Source organism: Geotrypetes seraphini, chromosome 14, assembly GCF_902459505.1.
Source record: "Geotrypetes seraphini chromosome 14, aGeoSer1.1, whole genome shotgun sequence".
Lineage (NCBI taxonomy): Eukaryota > Metazoa > Chordata > Amphibia > Gymnophiona > Dermophiidae > Geotrypetes > Geotrypetes seraphini.
The window spans coordinates 14,196,023-14,211,202 of NC_047097.1; the positions used below are offsets into that span (position 1 = coordinate 14,196,023).

At 40.5% G+C, this 15,180-nt stretch overlaps 1 protein-coding gene across 7 annotated transcripts in view; it reads left to right on the plus strand.

The window, feature by feature from the left end:
- The window catches only part of RAB27A (RAB27A, member RAS oncogene family), a 120,548-nt gene that overhangs the window by 86,814 nt on the left and 18,554 nt on the right, over positions 1-15,180 (plus strand). For all 7 annotated transcript variants that reach the window (XM_033920316.1, XM_033920317.1, XM_033920315.1 and 4 more), the window contains 3 exons: positions 6,934-7,019; positions 7,642-7,745; positions 9,884-10,007. In XM_033920316.1, the coding sequence (XP_033776207.1) occupies positions 6,934-7,019; positions 7,642-7,745; positions 9,884-10,007 (314 nt within the window). The remainder of the gene's footprint in view (positions 1-6,933; positions 7,020-7,641; positions 7,746-9,883; positions 10,008-15,180) is intronic.

Sequence of the window (15,180 nt, forward strand, 5' to 3'; positions counted from 1 at the left end):
ACAACCCTCCTCCTATTGGACTTGGAGGGCACACATTTCTCAATTGATCGTATGGGAAGTGCAGGATGCTAGACAAAGCTATTTTTGTCCCTTTGGGAGCCATACTTGCAATCCCTGACACCGAAAGCCCGAAGTCAGGTACCGAATAGGTTGGGAGATGCATCTCCTTAGGGGCATTGAATATGACCTGTTTCTATGGATCTTTGTTCTTTTACTTTTTCTTACTTAACCTGAGAATTCCCTATTGCTATTTTTTGACCTTACTTGTGATCTCATTGTTCTGTTTCTAGAGCGTGTGCCTGGACTCTGGGTTTGGGATGGGTGGGATGGTTATGGGGTATGGCTATTGGAGCTGATTGTTTTGCAACCTTTTAGTTGCTTTATACTTTGATATTGTTCTCTGTTATTATTTTTCATCCATTGCTTTTTGTAATACTTACTCTATCAGGGGAGAGGAGGGGGTTTATATTTCAGATGTCTGGTTCTGTGCTTTTGTACAGTTGTTTGGCAAATTCTCTTTAATAAAACAGATTTTACAATAACATATTGTACAACTTGGTTTTCATTTTGCAAATAGAAATCCCACAACACAGAAAGCATGCTAAAATGGGTTGCATTTAGTAATCTCTGCAAAGATTCTACTGAACAGCAGTTTTCCCTTCATTCTTCCTTGCGTTTATTTGTCACTATTTATCAGTCTGAGATATACGAGCTTGTGGTTGCTGTTTTTGATTTTTATTTGTGCTGCTTTCTAATTTTTGTTTTTTTTTACTTCATCTGCTGGGAGAGAGCTCGTGCTTGGGTTAGTGGAATATAAATCTTTGCTAAATATAACTTGTCTTCTTAGAACCATAGATGGGTTGTTTTGAGCTCTACTATTAAAAATAGATGAAAACGTAAACTGCCTTATTCGTCTGTCTCTCCTGTTCCCATCTCGGGGGCCAGTACAGTAACCCATGTTGCAGCGTGCACTACAGTTCGGTGCGTACTTTTCCTCACACAAGTGTAGAGAGAAAGTTTTGCTCCTCTGTGCAGTAAGCAAATAGCATGCAAATAAAATGTGTCTCAAAAGGTGCCATGGAAAACTGGGAGAGTGCACAGGTCTGCACTAGCAACAGCAGTATCTTGTGCAATAAGAGCTGCATGTGTGCACATCTGTGCATGTGCTGGAATACTTCCGCCGTACTAAGATTTATGCTCAGAAGAGCATTCCAGCCTGTATGCAGATGTTTGTGCATGCAGCTCTGGGTGCCGATACTGGCTTTGCAATATCAAAATTTATTTGCATACGGGCGGCCGCACATACATTATGGGCACGTGCTAGCGGGATATATTATGCTGAATCATGAATATTTATTCTGTACATGTCCAGTACTTTATTTTGCTCCAGCACTCCTCCTCCCTCTCAGCTCCTCTTCCGTGCTGTTTTCTTTTTCTAATTGATCCTTTTTCAAGGAAGCCAGCAGTTGTAGCTCTCCTATATGCTTGCAGCAGTAAGAACATAAGAACATAAGAAAAGCCCTCACCGGATCAGACCGAGGTCCATCCAGTCCAGTGATCCGCACATGCGGCGGCCCATTTAAGTACTCCTGATTGGAGACCCAGATATACCATAGCCCTCAATACAATTTGCAAGAAGGTGTGCATCCAACTTGCGCTTTGAATCCCAGAACAGTAATCTCTGTCACAACATCCTCCGGGAGATCATTCCAAGTTCCCAGCACGCGCTGTGTAAAAAAGAACTTCCTGACATTCGTCCTGAACCTGCTGCCACTCAGTTTCAGTCTGTGACCTCTTGTCCGTGTCACCTCCGAAAAAGTTAGCAATATTTCTTCTTGGTCGATTTTATCAAATCCCTTTACTATTTTAAAAGTCTCTATTAAATCCCCTCTCGGTCTTCTCTGCTCGAGGGTAAACAATCCCAATTTCCTAAGGCGCTCTTTGTAGCTCAAATTCTCCAATCCCTTGACAAGTTTCGTGGCTCGCCTCTGTACCCTCTCCAGCAGAATTATATCTTTCTTGAGGTATGGAGACCAGTGTTGGACACAGTATTCCAATTGCGGTCTGACCATTGCTCTATAAAGTGAGAAGAAACAGGCATGAAATCCTTACTAATGTCCACCACAGAAGAACTAACCTTTTACTCCTCCTCAGACTGAAAAGCCTGCCTTTACCCTTTGGGTGTTTTGCACATTTCTCTGCCTTTAATGGCTAAAGGGTCCTTTTACTAAGGCATGTTGATTTAGCATGGGTGCGTTGGCATTTAGCACGCGCTAAATCGGTTAGCATGGACCCCTAAACGAGCAGTGTGTTGACGTTGGCACAAGTTTTTGTACACCGTTCGTGCTTATCATGGGATTCCCACAGAAGTTTGCACATGAAAGCTGAGTTGAGATGTGTACAGAACCTAGCACTCTTTCTTCTAATCTAATCTAATCTAATCTTTAGTCTTTCCCCAGAGGGACTCGAACCGGTTAACAAAACATTATCTTAAGACCGTAGATAAACAGTCAAAAAAAGGAAGAATCCACAAATATCAACAGAGAGTTATCAGCTAGGAAATTCTATCAATTATCAGTAAGATATTTTGTAAATAGATACGTTTTCAAGGTTTTTCTAAAACAAGTCAGCGAAAAGAGAGATCTAATAACTGATGGAAGCTTATTCCTAATTTTGACCATAGTGAATGGCAGAGAGTGTGAAAGCCTACCTAAAGTTTTTGAATCCCTTTAATGGCAGGGAACATTAATTTAAATTTATGTATATTCCTTGTAGACTGAAAAACGATAGGAATTAAAAGAAAGAGGAAATAATGGGGGGAAAAATCCCATATAAACTCTTAAAGATCACTTTTAAACTGGATCCTCCAATATATCAGAAGCCAGTGCAGTGCCTTCAACAATGGAGTAATATGATCATAATTATTTTTACCATAAATTATTTTGGCAGCCGTATTCTGGATGAGTTGTAATCTCTTTAAGTTGCATTTACTTAAACCTACATAAAGGGAATTAGCATAGTCCAGGTAAGCCAGTATGATAGCCTGGACCAGTGTAGTAAAATGATGTTGATGGAAAAAACAGCGAACTCTCCTCAGCATCCGTAAGCTAAAAAAACATTTTTTTGGATATGTTATTAATTTGATTTGGCATAGAGAGTGTAGAATCCAAAACAAAACCCAGGATTCTAGATGAATGTTCAATCTTTAAAGAGTCGCCCCTCAGCCGTCTTGTCTTTCACCATTGTTGCCCCTCCCATTTCACTCTTTCTTTATTCCTCCTAGTGCTCTTCCTCTCCCCAACTTAGTGCTGTGCTCCATGCCATTTGCTTCGAATGTTTTTGGGAAATGGGAAAGGACAGCAGAGGGGTTTAAATAATTTAAAACACCCTAGCCCTAGAACTTTTACTGTCAAATCTGTTTTTATTGATAGACAAAACATACATAACAAATGCATTGAAAGAAATCCGAATCAATACAAGCAACAATGCTACATGGTATGTATGGCCTGTCCAAGTTTCAAGTTTATTAAAAGATTTTTTAAACCGGTGTACAATATAAAATTTACATAAAAATATATTAAAACTGGGGATACTAGATAAAATCTAGGTGTCTTAATAAAACATTAATAAGACATATAGACCAACTTCAAACAATAGGAACCTTATACAACCACCATCTCTCCCCCCCCCCAACAATAGGAACCTTTTACAACCACCATCTCTCCCCCCCAATAATCCAGATGAAACACATTTAGAATCCCTACAATCCCAAAACCAAATAAAGAAATAATCACTGGATATTCAGGAGCCGACTCATATAAAAACTGAAAACTCTGAAAAAACACTGGTGGCCCATCTCTTATGGCCTACCCAGCTAAGGAAATACAGCACCGGAATCCCCACCCCCCTTTGTTGTCGGATCGGAAGCCCTAGAACTTTTAAAACGAGACACATCAAAGGATCTAAAAGCCTGGAGGGAGAAAAGGGCAGCCCAGAAATCTATTCCAAATGATCTGGACTTCAAAAATCAAATTGAGCTGGACTTCTTTCAGTTGACTCATCTATAATTTTTCTATTTTCCTGGCTTTAGTGTGCGTGGAACAAAAGGTTAATAAATAATGTCTTACATGTCTGGTTCTTTAACTAAAGCGTGCAGGTCAATGGCGCGCTGACACCTGCGCGCAGGACGATTGTGTGCCACCGTTTCCAGCGCTTTTACGGTTTCCCGTAGCATTCTGAGGAGGGTGGAGGGAGGAAACCCCCCAGTACACTTGTAAGTGGTCGCGCTGAATTTGGGTTACACATATTTTCTTTCTATGATGAATGCAGAAATTATGAAGAAGGATTCTATATTAGTAAAACAGGCCAAATGTAAAAGACCCTCTAAAAAATAAATTCTCCTAGACATTCAAAGCTTTCAAGATACCATTAAAGACTTACTTTTTCCAATCTGCTTTTGGGTCTGATATTCCTCAAAATTAGCATCTTTACTAAGAAGATATTAATGTATTTCTTATGGAGTGTTTTTTCTTTCCTCTTGTATGATTGCATAGGTCTTTCCTATATGTCATGGAATTACTACTACTTCTACTACTATTTATAATTTCTATAGCACTTACATACACCCTTGTAGACTATCACTTAGTCTGTTTGCAGCCACTTAACACTCATAAGTGCTGGTTATCTGTAATTTATGCATGCAGCTGTTATAAAATGCCCTTTAAATATGTATCCTCCTTCACAATTCATACACATGGCCCCCCAAATACTACATCCCACAGATCTTGTATATAAGCATCCAACCATGATTGAGTCTCACCTTTGCATTTTACACATCATCACATGGCCTGTATTAGAAGGATCTGAGGTATGTTACCTACTGCACAAGTACATTGATATGGGCTGGTATGTACTGTCTGTTACCCTAGGAAACTGATCATGAATGCTACACCCTGAACCAGTTGTTACTGTAGCAGTGAGAATGCTATACTTTCCCACTGCTTAAAGTTCTTGTGATGCAGCCAGTGACGGAGTCATCCTGCCTTCAAATTATTGCAAGAATAATCTGAAAGGCTCGGGTCCTGTCCTGTCATCTTTCCTCAGCTGCATGTCTCTAAAGGAGCCGCTGGAATTATATAAGCTTTTTCTTGTTCAAGGTGAACAATAGGCAGACAAATTATACAAGGGGCCGCTGAAACGTTCTCAGCCCAACCAAGAAGAAAATGATATGGAGCGATAAAACTTACAAGTTATTCTACACTTTTCTTGACACTTTTCATTTCATACCATTAAAATGAAAAGTGTCAAGAAAAGTGTGGAATAACTTGCAAGTTTCATGGCTCCACATCATTCTCTTCTTGGTTGGGCTGAGAACTTTTCTGCAGCTTCTCATATTGTGACGTCATAATGCCTCATTCCACCAATGCCTAAGAGCCAGCCTCATTGGTGATGTCACAGTGGTTTGGTTTCCCTATATTAGTGGCCATTTGCTAGATGCATTTGCCTCATTGAAACAAAAAAGTGTCAAGAAAAGTGTGGAATAACTTGTAAGTTTCAAGGCTCCACAACATTCTCTTTTTCTTGGTAGGGCTGAGAACGTTTCAGCGGCCCCTCATAATTATGTCTTCTAAGGAGAAGTTGCATCATTCTACAACAATGTTTCATTCTGTCTGGAAGCTCTGCAAGCTACATGTACAACCAGGCATTTATGTGCTATATCTCATATCCAGAACTGGTGTTAAAATTGAACTCTATGGGCTCAATACACAAAACCAGGACAACACGTGTGGCTTTTAAAAATCTGGCCTGTATTTTACATATAATTGTGGACATATATAGAGGACAGTTCTATAGCAGTGCACTTAGAGGGCTCCTATGTGGCGCCTATTCTATAATGGAAAGTAGATGTCTACTCTCCTTTATAGAATGATAGCGTGACACATACGGACCTATATGCTGCCCATACGCTGAGAGGTTGGATAGGCTGGGGCTCTTCTCTCTGGAAAAAAGGAGGCTCAGGGGAGATATGATAGAGACCTTCAAGATCATGAGGGGCATAGAGAGGGTGGATAGGGACAGATTCTTCAGGCTGAAGGGGACAACAGGTACGAGGGGGCATTCGGAGAAACTGAAGGGAGATAGGTTCAAAACAAATGCAAGGAAGTTTTTTTTCACACAAAGGGTCATGGACACTTGGAATGCGCTACCGGAGGAAGTGATCAGGCAGAGTACGGTACAGGGATTCAAACAGGGATTGGACAGATTCCTGAGGGATAAAGGGATCGTGGGATACTGAGGGAGGAGCTGGGATGTAACACAAGTATAGAAAGCTAACCAAGTAATGAGTATAGAAACCAAACCAGGTCGTGCATGTGCAAGACCGGAGGATTAGGACTTCGATGGGAAGATAGGACTTCAATGTGAAACCAAGGTGGCAAGGGAGCCCCTTCTGGTGATACAGACAGGTCGTGACCTGTTTGGGCCGCCGCGGGAGCGGACTGCCGGGCAGGATGGACCTATGGTCTGACCCGGCGGAGGCACTGCTTATGTTCTTATGTTCTTATTTAGGAGTGAGCACATGCCTGCCATAGATTTTGCACAAGTGTTTGTTTATTTAAGATTTGATATACCGCTCCTACATTTTACTGACCTAAGCGGTTTACAATGTATCAAACTAAAATGAAATGCTCGTGCCTAAGAGCTAGAATACACTTGCAAGCTTATAAAACACGACCGAATTAAAGTTTTGAATTGCACATCAGTTTTATCATGTTTTGCTTGCTTTTCATTTTGCTGAATGATTTTGTGTGTGTAAAAGGAGGGAGAACTATTATTCTGCCAAATATAGTAGGTATATTGGCCAAATCTGGTTGATTTGGTCATACATTGCCTTATGTTTTCTTGTTTGTATTTTCTTCATCTGGAAATGTGTAGGTGTACAGAGCGAATGGCCCAGATGGTATAGTGGGCAGAGGCCAGAGAATACATCTTCAGCTGTGGGACACAGCAGGACAAGAAAGGTAAATGGTCTCTAGTCTGCAGACTTCTGCAATCCATGAACCATCTTCTTGTACATTTTCTAGTCCTAAGTGTATGCCTTAGATTTTTGAAATGATCAAACACTGATAGTAGGAACAACAGAAGTATTGTGTGTATGGGTGTTTCATATTTGAACTAGATTGCTGTAAGACCTTGGTTGTACATGGTATTAGTCTAGGGCGGGGGTAGGCAATTCCGGTCCTTGAGAGCCACAGGCAGGTCAGGTTTTCAGGATATCCACAATAAATATACACGAGATAGATTTGCATCTCAAGGAGGCAGTGCATGCAAATTTATCTCGTTCATATTCATTGTGGATATCCTGAAAACCTAACCTACCTGTGGCTCTCGAGGACCACAATTGCCTACCCCTGATCTAGGGAATCACTAGAATGAGCACAGCTGCTCACAGCTGTCATTGGACCCTGCAGAGAGACTAAAACACAACAACCCCAAAAATCCACCGGGCCCTCTATTGTAGACTGGGGGGGGGGAGAAAACTAGTTAATTACCTCAGATTTTAAAAGGAATTCCCTTGAAGTCTGGTTTTAATATCATTCTTGGTCCTCGTAACAAGAACAACCTACTTCTTTTTTTCCATAGGTTTCGTAGCTTGACAACAGCTTTCTTCAGAGATGCAATGGGGTTCCTTTTACTCTTTGATCTGACAAATGAGCAAAGCTTCCTCAATGTCAGGAATTGGATGAGTAAGTCTTTCTCTCACTTATCCAGTGCATTATCCTTTCTTTGGGTTTTTATAAATGCATCATTCCATATATTGGTACCGATTTCCATAAGATAGTTGCATTCTTTAAAAAATAGCAAAATCTGTTTTATTACAAAATGTACATCTAGTTATTTCAGTGGCAGTCCAGAGAGCAGATGGAGAGAGATTTTATTGGTAGATTATGCAGCATCCCAGGTCTTAAGCTTGGAATTGATCAGTAGTGATCTGGGGTGAGTGGTAGGTTAAATGTTTGCTCACTTGCACAGTTAAATCTACAGTTTCTGCTCTTTGACTATATTGGGAAAGGTAGGGAAGGATAGGGATCTCTTAGGGAGAGGAGGGAATAGTGGATTCTGCAGATGGACGGACTGGATGGGCCATTTGGCCTTTATCTGCCATCATGTTTCTATGTTCAAAATTACTGACAGATCTGGAGGTGCAGTTTGAACGTATCATTCTTAATTTGTAAAAACATTTTTAAACAACTGTAGTTATTTGTTTGTGATAAGTTAGCTTGTTATCCAAGATTACCCCTAATATTTTTATAGTGGTTTTCATAATTGCAGTAAATTGAAACTGTATTGGAGAAATTAATTTTTCATCACGAGAACAGTACCATTTTTGATTTATCAATATTAAGAGAGGGTCTGTTTTCATGTAACCAGTTGCTAATTTGTTCCAGATTTTGATTTATCTTTTCTATTTCTAAAGAGTTTTATGGATCTAAGGGATGTAATAATTGAATATCAAGCGCATATGCAAAAACTGTGAATCCTATACACTGTGGTAATGTTAGTAGTGGTGCAAAGAAAAGATTAAATAGGAGACAGAACGGAACCTTGTGGTACTCCAAAAGGTAACATATAGGTCATAGATGACGATTCTTCTTGTAAGACCTGATATGATCGATCTGAAAAATAGGAATTAAACCAATCACAAACTGTTCCTGTAACACGTACTGTTTTAAATCTGTGAAGTAAAAGACGATGATCAATTGTATCAAAAGCTGCCGTAAGATCAAGAGAGATTAGTTTAACTGATTTCCTGTGATCCAAATAGGGGCTGCAAGATTTCCTCTTTTTTAAAAAAAGAGGACACTTGGCCCCACCCTATTCCAGCCCCACCCCCATGCAAACCTGGCGTCTGCTTTCCCGACCTCGAGACTGCATCTGCAAATGCGCAGACATATCACGCCGACGTTGCACATGCACAGACGCCCTCCAGACGCGGCCCTGAGCTCGGGGACTTGCAAAACCCGGACAGACTGCTGGGTTTTGGAAATCCCTCCAGGCACCTTGGACAGTCCTCTCTTTTCAAAGGAATTGCTTTACATGAAATAAAACGTCTTCAAATTATACAAAATGCATCAATTAAGCTAATAACCAAATCTAGAAAGTTTGATCATGTAACACCTCTTCTTAAAAATGCACACTGGCTTCCAGTTATTCACAGAATAACGTATAAACTTTGTATAATTACCTTCAAAACCCTTTATAATATGACCCCCCGCTTTCTTATTTAAGTTATTAATTCCATATTCTGCAAAGAGAATTTTAAGATCTAATGAACAAAACTTATTGTCTATTCCTTCGTTGAAAATTATAAATACTAGACGACAATTTATTTTTTCATGTACTGCACCGCAGACTTGGAACGCTCTCCCTATATCTTTAAGGGAAGAGAAGGAATTTGGAAAATTTAAAAGTAACTTAAAAACATTTCTCTTCAAAGATGCCTTTGCAAACTAATTTTATTATCTTACTACCCTATTCTATTTTATTATATTTTTTATTCGTTATCCTCTTGTATTTTCCCTTAATGTCTTCTCTTTACTTTAAAGAATTGTATTTCATTCCTCCTCACCTAATGATATGAATATGCTAAATTGAGTGTAATTTTGTCCTTTTTTAAGTATTTTTATTTATTGTATTGTCACCTAGCAAATGTAAATTTTTAAAATGTACATCGCTTAGAAGTTTGATTAAGCGATTAATCAAGAAACCTAATAAACTTGAACATATCTGGGTTTTCCCGGATGTCTGGTAACCCTACATGTGTATTATTACCACAACAAAGAGTGAAGGGCAGTAATTCAGTTATTTACTGTTTCATTATTAGGCCAGCTACAAATGCATGCCTACTGCGAAAACCCTGACATTGTGCTATGCGGAAACAAGAACGATCTGGACGACCAGAGAGTGGTGAAAGAAGAGGATGCCAGAGAGTTTGCAGAGAAATATGGGTAAGTAGCTGCCTCTTTGTGACTTATGGAGGGCAGATCTCATTGGAAAATAAGTATGTGTGTGTAAGGGGGGGAGGCTGTGGGACGAGAGTGTTGAAATGATTGGATGCTGAAAACAAATCCTACCAAAACTTGAAAGTCTTCAATCTTCTGTTTGCTGAACATTTTGGCTGATAAGAATGTTTTCTCTCACTGCTGGTTGATGGCATGGTAACATGTAAAGGGCAAAACTAGAACACCATGGACTTATATATAGTGACTAGGTCTTGGACCACCTACTCGCTTCTCTGACCTGTAACTGCACTGTCAAAGTATATAAGCCAGAGACCCCCATGGAGCCTGGTACTAGCGTTCCAATAGCCAGCACTCTTGAGAGGCAGTTCACATCTGCTTTCAGAATAATTCCACTTTTCCAAGTCCATAATCGCTTCTCATGCAATCACATTGATGGGTTTCAAGTCAGGGCCATGCTTGAGTGCATAATACTGAGCAGTAGTTAAACATCAGTATCTCCTTTTTGAAACAAGTGCAAGTCAGAACAATGAAGAGGCATTTGTATAACTTTAAAGGCAATATACCACTTATACATTCAAGTATTTTTCCCTGTCTGTCCTGGCGGGCTCACAATCTATCTATGGTACCTAGGGCAATAAGGGAATTGAGTGACTTGCCCAGGGTCACAAGGAGCAAGCGTGGGTTTGAACCCACAACCTCAGGGTGCTGAGTCTGTGTGTTTCCTAGTCCTGTTTAAGTTTTTAATTGATTTTTTTTCATTTAACAACAAGTGTCATAAATTTTCATACAATTATCTTAATAATACACTTGATATTTCTATAATGTATTTTATACATAACATTTCTTATCTTATATTTCTTATGATTTTATATATCATATAACTGTAATTATTTTTCTTATAAAGTTATACAACATATATATTGTAATGATTTTATCAATTATTTTTTAAATTATTAACCTTTTTCCCCTCCCTTTATTACATTGTTTTCATGTAAGAATACCATCTATTAATAATATTTTATTTATAATTTATAATAAAGAGTATAAATCCCCCTCCCATATCCCCTCCCTCCCTTTCTTCTTTAACTAGTTTCCTAGTCCTTATACTTTTGAGAAGAGTAAACAAGTGATTCACCTCTACCTGTTCCACTCCTCTCAGTATTTTATAGACCTTTATCATATCCCCCTCAGCCATCTCTTCTCCAGGCTGAAGAGCCATAGCCACTTTAGCCTCTCCTTTTAGGGAAGTCATCAAATCCCCTGTTTTGTTTTGTTTTTTAGATTTTAAATTTTTATTGGTTTTAACATTTGACAATTTTAAAATTTCAAATGAAAAGAAAAAAATACAATGTAACCACCATCAATCATAGGATCAAAATATAGGAATTAAACAAAATATTACAAAGTATAGTTAGTCCACCATTTAAATGGAAGCGGAGCTAATGATAGGCTGAAATTTTTAAACAAATAAGCAAATAGTAAAAAGGAAAATGAAGGTGCAGTCTGATTGCTCTTAAACTATTCTTTCTGAGCTATCTAAGAGCCAGCCATACTCATAATTAACCAAGAATTACTCTTAGTAGATATAAATTTAGATAACTGCTGTGGGTTATAGAAGACATACCTGTCCTCTTTATAAACCAATACCCATTTACAGGGGAATCGTAGAACAAAAGTTGCCCCCAACTGAATGACCTGTGGTCTCAAAATAAGAAACTGTTTTCGTCTTTTCTGGGTATAACGAGATACATCTGGAAACATTCTGATAGTGTTAGTCAAAAATGGAACATCTTTATATTTAAAAAACCAACTTTAACATCTATTCTCTATCAGAATCAATAGCAAACTGTACCATCAATGTTGCGGAAACCTGAACCTCAGTCTCCGACTTCTCAAGGAAATTAGTTAAGTCCAAACTATCAGCTGGTTTGGACTTTGAGACTTAACTCTCTTTGGAATGTGGCCACCTAAGAGGTTTCTGGCACCTTTAGAATTTCATTCATTCATATATCTTTTAAACATAACTAAAGCATTTATTGGGAAAACTTTGGGGAAAAAAATAATCTGCAGATTACATCTCCTGATAGAATTTTCCAACATTTCTTGTTTGAAATGCAGGCTCGCACTGTCTTTAACCCAAGTTTAAGCTTGCGCTTCCAAAGATTTTGTCTGGACTTCCAATTCATCAGATTTATTTTCCAAAGTTGTTATTTTATTTTTAAATTCCAAATTCTCTGAAAGTACTTTAGTACACTGTGTAGAAAGTGGCTGTATTTGGTTCCCCAGTGAAACTTATAAATTAGTGATAGCATTCCAAATTGATTCTAAATTGATTACCTCAGGTCTCAGTAGGGGCAAAAACTCAGTTCTAGAAGCCTCTGTTGCCAACAAAGTAACTGTATCCACAGTAGCTGCCGCAGAAAGTTCATGACCGGCCGTGCTTCCCCTATCGATCCCAAGTTAGACAGCTTCCCCAAGTTAGACAGCTTCTCCTGCCTCAAACCAGAGCTGGATTCCCCGTTCTGCACAACAGAGCAGAAGAACGTCCCAGGCCAACGCTTCTTCCGGTGCCTCGGGGCAGATCGGTGGACTGCGCTCATCCAGGGACAGAGTGGCACCTTCGAAGGAGAACTCCTGCGCCTCAGCCTGCGCTCATTCTCCAGCCAAGGAAGTCCCCGGTTGTAATGTTCTTGAGCCACGCTCGATGAAGACGTCCATCAGGCCGTGGCAGCCCCCAGGTCAAAGACCAGTGCTCTAAATGAGTCCAGCTTCACCTACATATGTTCCAGTTTAGCAGGAACTTGTCCAACTTTGTATTGAATCCCTGGAGGGTGTTTTCCCCTATAACAGACCCAAGAAGAGCGTTCCAGTTTTCTACCACTCTCTGGGTGAAGAACTTCCCTTACGTTTGTACAGAATCTATCCCCTTTCAACTTTAGAGAGTGCCCTCTCATTTTCCCTACCTTGAAGAGGGTGAATAATCTGTCTTTATCTGCCAAGTCTATTCCCTTCAGTATTTTGAATGTTTCAATCTTGTCCCCTCTCAGTCTCCTGTTTTCAAGGGAGAAGAGGCCCTGTTTCTCCAATCTCTCACTGTACAGCAACTCCTACAGCCCCTTAACCATTTTAGTCGCTCTTCTCTGGACCCTTTTGAGTGTCCTTCTTCATGTATGGCGACCAGTGCTGGATGCAGTACTCAAGGTCAGGGCGCACCATGGCCCGGTACAGCAGCATGATAACCTCCGATCTGTTCGTGATCCCCTTCTTAATCATTGCGCGGATGGCTTCATCGACTTGTCAACCAGAATTCCCAAGTCTCTTTCCTGGGAGGTCTCTCCAAGTACCACCCCGTACATCCTGTATTCGTGCATAAGATTTTTGTTACTGACATGCATCACTTTACACTTATCCACTTTGAACCTCATTTGCCATGTCGATGCCCATTTCTTGAGCTTGATTATGTCACGTTGCAAATCTTTGCAATCCCCCTGTGTCTTCACTACTCTGAATAACTTTGTATCGTCCACAAATTTAATCACCTCACTCGTACCAATGTCCAGATCGTTTAGAAAGATGTTGAAGAGCATGGTTCCAAGCACCGAGCCCTGCAGCATGGCACTGGTGACACTCTTCCAGTCCGAGTATTGTCCATTTACCTCCACTCTCTGTTTCCTATGCTCCAGCCAGTTTTTATTCCACATGAGTATTTCACCCTCGATTCCATGGCTCACAATTTTCCGAAGTAGTCGTTCATGTGGAACCTTATCCAACACCTTCTGAAAATCCAGATATACAATGTCAACCGGGTCACCCTTGTCAATCTGCCTGTTTACTCCCTCGAAGAAGTGCAGAAAGTTTGTCAAACAAGATCTGCCTTTGCTGAAACCGTGCTGGCTGGTCCTCATCAGACCGTGTCCGTCAAGGTGATCAATGATACAGTCCTTTATCAGTGCCTCTACCATCTTTCCTGGTACTGAGGTCAGACTCATCGGTCTGTAGTTTCCCAGATCTCTCCTTGAACCTTTTTTGAAGATCGGCGTAACATTCACCACCTTCTAGTCTTCTGGAATGTTTCCCGATTTGATCAACAGATTGGCTATTAGTTGAAGCAGTTCAGCTATAGTTCTTTTCAGTTTCTTGATGCCCCTCGGATGGATGCCATCCAGTCCCTAGGATTTATCGCTCTTAAGTCTCTCGATCTGCCTGCATACCTCTTCTAGACTGACCGTCAACCATGTCAGTTTCCCGTCTTCGTTTCTAGCATATAGCCTAATGGGTTCCGGTATGCTGTTTATATCCTCTTCGGTAAATACAGACGCAAAAAATATGTTCAGTTTGTCGACGATTGCTTTGTCCTCCTTTAGCACTCCCTTTATTCCATGGTCATCCAACGGTCCCACCGCTTCTTTTACGGGTCATTTCCCCTTAATATATCGAAAGAACAGCTTGAAGTTTTTCACCTCCTTGGCTATTTTTTCCTCATAGTCTCTTTTGGCCCCTTTTACCGCCTTATGGCACCTGCGTTGATGTTGTTTGTGCTTATTCCAGTTTTCATCTGTTCTTGACCTTTTCTATTCCTTAAACGAAGTTTTCTTGTCTCTGATCACTTCCTTCATCTCTACAGTGAGCCATGCCAGTTCCTTGTTCTTTTTCCTCTTGGATCCCTTGTTGATACACGGTATATATAGATTTTGCGCCTTGGTGACTGTGTCCTTAAAAAGGGACCAAGCTTGCTCTAGCGCAAGGGTGTCCAACCTGCGGCCTAAGGGCTGCATGTGGCCCCGTGAAGTATTTTGTGCGGCCCCGGTCGAGGAGGATGCAGTGTTTTACTCTGCTGCCCTCGGGTGTTTACTGTCTTGCCGGCTGCCTCCTCTGTCTTGCTGCAGCATTTGCATGTTTGTGCGGCCCCAGAAACATTTTTTTTGGCCAATGCAGCCCAGGGAAGCGAAAAGGTTGGACACCCCTGCTCTAGCGTTTTTACAGTGCTTATCCTCTTCTTAATCTTCTTCCCCACCATGAGTCTCATCCCTTCGTAATTCCCTTTTCGGAAGTTCAGTGCCATGGCCGTCGTTCTAGACCGATGTTTCGCCCCTGCGTCCAGGTTGAAGCGGATCATGTTGTGGTCGCTGTTTCCCCCATCATCCCTTCTACTTCTACA